Raw genomic sequence first — 8708 nt, 5'->3', positions numbered from 1 at the left:
CCCAAGGGGTTCAAATTTTTTTTGTTTTTTTTTTTTTTTTTTTTTTTTTTTTTTTTTTTTTTTTTTTACATCTTAAGGTGGAATGGTTGAAAAATGAAGACATAATTGATCCCGTTGAAGATCGGAATTTTTATATTACTATCGATCACAACCTCATCATAAAGCAGGCCCGTCTCTCAGACACAGCGAATTATACCTGTGTGGCTAAAAACATCGTTGCCAAAAGGAAAAGCACAACTGCCACTGTCATCGTCTATGGTGAGTGAGCTAATACGGTGTCAACCTAGTTCATGGCAAACTGGACTTTCTCATTGGTATTGGAATTTAATTTTTAAATAGTGAGCTAAGGCCCCCTTTCAGTCTCCACTGCTGCTTGCTGGATTTTGCTCTCATGTGAACAGTGAGGTTGACCTGCTTCCCTTAGAAGGACTAGGTGTGGACAGTCCTAGCCCTTGGTCAGCAGCTTCAAGGGAAGGGGAGAAGTCTGAGTGGCCGCTGCTTCCCTGAGCCCTCCCCTCTCCATAACCCATGTGCCCAGCTCTCGATGGTGTTCTGGAGAAGATGCTTAAATCAGCCTGCTGATTTCTCAGTGGACCCAGGGTCAGTCCAAAGACTACGAAAAGCCCAGTACCTGTTCCCCAGTAGTCAGAGCAATTTGAACTTCCAAGGATTTGCATTGCTCACCTGTCAGAGGCACACGGAATGTGGATTAAAGGTGCCATGGCCACATGGGCCACACCCTAACCATAGGCAACTTCTCAGGAAGCTTCCTACTCTCTGGCCCTCTCTAATTCATCTCATCTCATTTCTCCTGGAGTACTAAACAATTTCACACTCAATTTTGATGTGAAACATGTGCTTGTATTACCTCCCTGTGCCGTTTAGCATTCAGTTGTTTTCCAGCCATTTCAAGAGTAGTTTCATCCTTCCAGTCAAGCTTTAATAAGCTTCTTTGTAGACTGAGATGGGTCTGTATACGTATTTATTTCTAGTGGTATTAGAGTACACCAGGTCCTCACAATATGGATACTTTCCTGTCTTAGAGGAAACCAAACAACCCCGGGAAGCATTTTGAGGTTATGCCACCTCCTGATTATGAGGTCCAGGTCTCACCACCACTTAGAACACGAGGAAGCTTTTCACGGCAGGTTTCATGTTAAATGATACTCCAGGCGCCTTGGTGCCTGACCGGCTGCGAAGGCGGGACAGTCATAGGCAGGTGTCTGGTTCATGGTGCTGACATTGCAGATCAAAATGAAGGCGTTAAGAAAACGGCACCCCAAAATATGTCACTCTGGCCTATTGACTAATTTTTTCACTAAAGGCACTGAAAAAACAGCAGGTTTAAAAAGCACTCTGACATTCCTTCTGTTTCTTAAAAAGCAGGAGATGAAATTTCCATGCAAGTGATGTCCTCCCTATACCAGGAGTGAAGTAGCATTCTTATCATCAAGGACAGGAAGTGCGGACTAGGAAAATTCTAGGATCTTATTAAAATAACTCATAATCTTTTTTAGTCTTACCACACAATTTAATTACTTTTAAAAACTCTTAGCTTTTAAAAGCAATTCACTATTCTTTGTCCAGTTCAGTCTGTCAGCGTTCAACTCTTTCAATTTTCCTTTTTTTATGACGGTTTCACGCTACGTAAACTTGCATTAGATAAATGTGTATGCTTTCATCCTGTTGCTCCTGTTGCATCCATTTAATTCTCGCGTTCAGCTGAAAAAAAAAAATCACTGAAGGCTAGAGGTAAAACTTTGTGTCCACGCTATCATTTGGGAGGATGTATGCTTGTGATGTAAGAAGTTGTGAGAGCGGAAATCACTATGTGGTTCCAAATGCAATGATATTTAAAATCATCATTTTAATTACAGGACAGATGCATGTAATTTTTTTTAGTTCTCTGATTACTCTGAGGCTTAATTTCCTAGACCAGATAATGGCTATGTTGAATTGTAAGCAATTGCCTTCCTTAAATCACAACAAAATGTTTGCTGTGTTTTATCTTTTTTCTAAACTGCCTGAAAGACTTGATTAACAGCATTTGAAATGCAAAGGAGAAATGGGGCACAGTCACAGCATGTACTAATCATAAATCACTAATGAAGGCGGACTATAGGCCGATGTATTATATGGATACGCAACACACATGGGGACCTCTTCCTGTGTAGAGTGCGTTCGGCCTCCACACAGGCACTGCATACGTTGCCTTCAGAAGATCAAACACAAGTAACTTAAGCATTTGGAGCTAAGAAAACAACATTGGATTAAGGGTCAAGAATCCTGGGTCTTCGGACTGGTTCTGCTGCTAACTGACCTTTTCCATCAGGAGTCTCTGAGCCATGTCTTTTCTGTAAAATGACAGCCTAGACCTTTCTGTCTCTGACAGGTTTTGCTTATTCAATTCTCATTAAAAATCCTAGCAGCAATACATGTATTCCATAACCTGAAATAACAGCTTGCCAGTAAGCAATTTACATTGACAATTCTGTGACATGTGGAGTTATGAAAAGTTGAGCAGGTTAAGTTGCTTTTTGGAACTCTGAACCTACAGTCAGTCCTCTGGTTGTCCTTTTCATGGCCTTAGGATAAGATATCCAAGGCTTACAGCTTGGGCTCATGAGAAGTCTGAAAAAACGTACGTGTCTAACCAGTATTTCATATATGCCTGTCATATGCATTTTTATGAATACCATTTTTGGATTGCAAATATGTATCCATTAGAGAAAATTTGGAAAACACAGAAAAACACAAACAAAAAAATACTTGTAATCGTGTAATCCAGAGACCACTTTTTAAAAATTCAACATGTATACTACTGGTATTTTCTATGTATACATAACTGTTTTGTTTTGTTTTGTTTTTTTGAGAGGTTTTTGCTATAGGGCACATGCACTCTCCAGACAGAGAGAGACAGAGAGACAGAAAGCGAGAAATCACCCCCCAGGGGGGATGGCTACGCCGCAATCCCTTCTCCTCCATTCTCCTCTCGGGATCTTGGGTACGCACGCACACGCGCCTGGCGTGAGTTTAAGCCACCGGGTCTGGGACATGAACTGCGGTCGACTACGTGGGAGTCCAGCAACATAGCCATTACACTAACTGCTGGTCCCTGTATACATAACATTTTAAAATAAGGGCTATGCATATATTATTTTTACTTAAAACCTGATGTGGAAATATTCATGGACTAGTAAATAGCCATCTAGAGCATCATTTTTAATGGCTGCCTAGAGTCAACCACATGAACATATATGGTTGATGTCACCATTTTCCAATTTTTAAACAACAGAGTCATTTCCAATTATTTATCTTTATATAAAAATCCTCTGCTGTGAAAAATATATTTGTCTCTGTCAATAAATATAATTCATGATTACTCCCTATTGAATAGACTTCTAGAAAACAAGTCAATGGGGGAAGTGTGCCCTGCTAAGATTTCTGTTACATGAATGAATACTCTTTTTTACTATGAAAAGGCAGAGATATATGCTAGTTATCATGTTTGAACAGTAGGCAAGTAATTTTTGTTAGACATTGCTTAATTATAAAAATTGTATGGAATTATGTTATTGAAATACTAAATAAATAATCAGGGTATTTTCTAAAAGGCACTCTCTAGAGGTGACAATATGCTTAGGATACAGTGTAGGTTTTCTGGTCACACGCACACTAACAGCCCCACCACACATGGTAATTAGCTTTTATACACAAAATACTTGTTCATTTCACTGACATCAACTAATTGCCAATTCATTCCAATAGCCAGTCAATTTTTTTTAAAACTCTAACACTGTAAGACACTATTTTTTAACCTGGTTCACTGACTAGTGTTGGAAACTTGCTAAAAGTTAAGAGGTTGTAAAATTCACATATGCTGAAGAAAAAAATGACCGTCTATTTTAAACAAGGCTAAATGATTTCACTCAGTCCCCATGCAACAGATCCACTGACAGCCTTGACACAGGATATAAACATTTATTATTTGAGATAAGCTGTCAAAAGTAATTTTTGGAGTTTGACTAGGTAAGGGGATACTTTATAGAAAAAAAAAAAAAACAACAAAAGAAAGAAAAAAACATCAGACTAGGAAAAGAGAACCAAGTTCTATCTATTTTTCTGAATAGGTGGATAAATCTTGGTAAATAATCTTATTTATCTCTAGGTTTAAATTCTTCAGCTATGTAATAAAAGTGTGAATAAAAGGATGTCCAGGGTCAATTCTAGCTTTGAAATTTTGGATTTTCTTTTTATATGGTGACTTGGGAGGTGACTTTTTGCTAGGTGTTGTAAGTGGTTTGTGTGTCTGTGTGTGCATGCACACACATGTAACCCACTCTTGTTGCCCCTTTCCAGTAAACGGTGGCTGGTCTACCTGGACGGAGTGGTCTGTGTGTAATAGCCGCTGTGGACGAGGATATCAGAAACGGACCCGGACCTGCACCAACCCGGCCCCGCTCAATGGTGGTGCTTTCTGTGAAGGGCAGAGTGTGCAGAAGATAGCCTGTACTACACTATGCCCAGGTAAACGAACCAGTCCGTTCATTCCAACTGCCGCCCGCCAGTCAAGAAACGGGTTTTAGAGAACAGATGCAAAGGCCTTCTTCTTGACCAGAATGTGGAATAAATATTATTTATGTTCATTCTACATGCAGTGTTTACATTGCTGGGAAATCAAGTATTTTCCTTCCAGAGAACACTTCACTTTGTTACTCAAGTAATGCAAAATAGTATAAAATGGGAGATTAAACACTTGTGAACATAATCCCTTTTTAAAGCTACTGGAGCCAAGATTGTAAATCCTATAATTCAAGGGATTTGAACAGCATTGAAAACGACGTATTTTAGGAATAACAGTCCTTGAGTTTCAGAAAACCATGGAAATTCATTGGAACTGAAATTTCAAAAATGTGGTAAGCTGAAATATGTGATATTTGGTGTCAATTTCTGGGCAAGAGCAAATAAAGCATTTGGAGTAAATTAAAAGGGAGGCAAAGCTTTGTGACACGTGGGGTAATGGGTTTTGAAAATACAGTGCCGTCTGCTCGTGCTGGTTGTCTAGCTCGTGAGTTATTTGCAGTAGTACCTACAACAAGATCCCATCCCAAGCATCTTTCTGTGCTGTCTCCTATTGCCACTAGTTCTTAGCTCTAGTAATACTTGCCGAAAATAGAAACAACACTCATTAAGTGCCTAAGTATACACTATATCTCGAAGTTAAGTTAAAATTATTTTGAAATGATCCATAAATTCAGTGTACTCATGGAGTTAGCTATCATGTTGTCGGTTCCATTATTTAGCCATGCAACCTCCTCACTTCTTGTTATTTTGCCTAACTTATTTTGTCCTGTTCATCTTTTAATAGAATATTTCTCGGAGATGGGCTGGAGAAATGAACTGGAGAGAAAAATATAATCTAGGTTACATTCCCAAATGTTGATTTCCGAGTTTTAAAGCAGTTTCCCACACTGAACCCTTTGAGAGCTTTTATTTATGGAACAAGTTTTGGCACTTAGCTAGGCTTAGAATTTCAGATTTTGTCATGTATCCTCTTATGTTTTATCAGGGTACTGATTCCTACAATTAAAAATACTCAGATCAGTTTGAGTTGAAATAGAAATGTATGCACATGAGAGAGAGAGAGTGATAAAGAGAGAGAGATTGTTGAGAGATGCTTATATGGCTAACTCGGGTTGAAATATGAATGTTTTCTTTTCTTTTTTTTTTTTTTTTGAGAAGTATTTTTGCTATAGGGCATGTGCACTCACCAGAAAGAGAGAGTGAGACAGAAAGTGAGAAATCACCCCCCAGGGGGATGACCATGCCACAATCCCTTCTCCTTCATTCTCCTCTCAGGATCTTGGGCACGCACGCACACACGCCCAGTGTGATTATAAGCCACCAGGTCCAGGACTCGAACCACGGTCAACTACGTGGGAGTCCAGTGACATAATCATTACACTAACTGCTGATCCCATTATTTTTTATGTGGGCATGTTTACACAATAATTTAAATGTGAAATCATAGACTTCCCAAACCATGTAGACTATTAAAATTGATATCATTTATATCAGTACATAAGAGGTACGAGACAAAGTGATAAAGAGAGAGAGATTGTTGAGAGATGCTTATATGGCTAACTCGGGTTGAAATATGAATGTTTTCTTTTCTTTTTTTTTTTTTTTTGGAGAAGTATTTTTGCTATAGGGCATGTGCACTCACCAGAAAGAGAGAGTGAGACAGAAAGTGAGAAATCACCCCCCAGGGGGATGACCATGCCACAATCCCTTCTCCTTCATTCTCCTCTCAGGATCTTGGGCACGCACGCACACACGCCCAGTGTGATTATAAGCCACCAGGTCCAGGACTCGAACCACGGTCAACTACGTGGGAGTCCAGTGACATAATCATTACACTAACTGCTGATCCCATTATTTTTTATGTGGGCATGTTTACACAATAATTTAAATGTGAAATCATAGACTTCCCAAACCATGTAGACTATTAAAATTGATATCATTTATATCAGTACATAAGAGGTACGAGACAATTAGATGGTCAATAAATGATGCTTGGTGGTATTTTACATTAACTCCTAGATAATCATAATTATTTATGCATTTCAGGAAAAATTAAATACCTTTAAACTCCCACTTCAACATGTTTATCCTGTTTCTATAGGAAACTTCAAAGAGTGCCTTCTATTTTTTTTTTTAATGTTGGAATTTAAGTTGTGATAGACATATTTCATCTTGGTATCCTTAAAACTGCTGTCAAACCAGTCACCAAAATTGGGAAGGAAGAGAGCCATTCCCAAATATTTAAACCACAGCAAAAATTAGGGACTTACCTAAGTAATATTTAAAATAGAAATGGATAATTATTAAACAATGGAATAGAAGCGCCAGATAATAAATGGGAAAAATGTAATATTTTCGAGAAAAATTTCAGAAGGTTTCAGCAGAATCAAGCAACTCAAATAGAAAAATAAAATACAAAGAATATATGAGAGATTGATAGGTAGATGGCAGGCATGTGACGGATGGGTGGATTTCTTCCCTACCATAGCCAAACCAACTCCCACACAAGTTAGTTCATTTTCACTGTCCATATGACGCTATGAATGAAAATGTCTTGGATCCAAAAAGGGACCCCTAATTTTCAAAAAGTCCAGAAGCTTTAATAAGAAAAAGAACACCCCCATGTCCCACTTTTCCATAGCTCCTGGTGACTACTCCAGTTTCTGTGCATTGCATTTAGCTTCCCTTGGCTTGGTTAGTAAGAAAACCATCACATGCACTGTAAGAAAAGTCCACAGAACCCAAGTGATAAAAAGCACCCCACTTCCCAGTGATTGAAATGAGCGAGCGCTTCTTCATGGGGTGTTTTCTAACCATTTTCCTTTGGTCCTGTTGCCCTTGAGCACTGCCCTCTTCACCCCTCCAGCAGCTGCCTCTCCTCTGACCCCATGCTGATTTTTCTCGTGGCAGTGGATGGCAGGTGGACCTCGTGGAGCAAATGGTCTACATGTGGGACCGAGTGCACCCACTGGCGCAGGAGGGAGTGCACAGCGCCAGCACCGAAGAATGGCGGCAAGGACTGCGATGGGCTCGTCTTGCAATCCAAGAACTGCACGGATGGGCTTTGTATGCAGAGTAAGTGGGTTTGAGCATGGACACTGGTGGGCCTGAGATGTAACCAATGTGGATTTCTTTGAAGGACTTATTAAAAATTAAGGATTCTTTAACAACAATAAAAAATGGAATAATATAGCAATATCCTAACTTCTCTCTCAAAATTCAAGGAAAAATAAAAAGCTTATCTCTCAGGAACCAGAAGGAAAAACTATGTCCAATGAACAAATAACTCTTTTCCATAAGCAAGAGGTGATTTACTCATTTCCATGGAAAGGGCTTTCATTCTTGTCAGACCAGGGAACCGTTACACTCAGTTTTATTACATGCACAAAAGGGCACCCCAAATTCCTCCTGGGGTCTAAACATGACTTCCAAAAAGTAAGTTATTTATTCATAATTCATGGTGGATTCCAAACCAATGTCTATGGAGTGCAAACTATATGTAAGAACAGTAAACATTTCTGTAGATAGATTTATCAATTTATGATACATGTGTGGGAAGAACATCTTCCCATCTCTGAAAATGCAGGGTTCATGTTTGAGATTTTGATGTTGGCATGATTTAGTTTATTTAAAGGAAGTAATAAGACAGACATTTTTAAAATGAATGTACATTCACTCAGGGATGTAATATGTTCTATAAACTAAGTATTTTCCATTTTCATGTCTTTGTTCTCCAGACTTTCTTACTTGCAAACTCATATCACTTTATTAAGGAGCCCTTAGGTGCATGAAATTTACCATCTCTTTTCATGACCAGGAATTAAGTCCTAAGAATTGTTCTGGAATGACACCTATTCAGATGAATGCATAAAATTATATGCCGTCTTCGGATCCAAACCAATGGGGCCCGTGTTGACATTTCTCATAACACGTTACAGATTGCTTGCAGAATATGAGCAAGCAAATTCATTTGTGTAGAAGTGTTCTGTTTACCTTTAAGAATCCGTATGCTCAGAGACCTTTAAACAAAATCTCACTTGAAATACAAGTAAATAATTACGTTGCTCACGCAGAATAAAAGCCCAATAAGCCTTCTATTTTTATGTTCATAGCACATTGTATTC

General features: G+C 38.8%; 1 protein-coding gene across 1 annotated transcript in view; it reads left to right on the top strand.

The window, feature by feature from the left end:
- The window catches only part of UNC5C (unc-5 netrin receptor C), a 422503-nt gene that overhangs the window by 339767 nt on the left and 74028 nt on the right, over positions 1-8708 (top strand). The window contains exons 7-9 of the mRNA XM_006152415.2: positions 78-258; positions 4360-4527; positions 7495-7659. Coding sequence (XP_006152477.1) covers positions 78-258; positions 4360-4527; positions 7495-7659 — 514 coding nt within the window. The remainder of the gene's footprint in view (positions 1-77; positions 259-4359; positions 4528-7494; positions 7660-8708) is intronic.

Source organism: Tupaia chinensis, unplaced genomic scaffold, assembly GCF_000334495.1.
Source record: "Tupaia chinensis unplaced genomic scaffold, TupChi_1.0 Scaffold000353_1, whole genome shotgun sequence".
Classification (NCBI taxonomy): Eukaryota; Metazoa; Chordata; class Mammalia; order Scandentia; family Tupaiidae; genus Tupaia; species Tupaia belangeri.
This window is presented reverse-complemented; position numbering and strand designations above follow the sequence as displayed.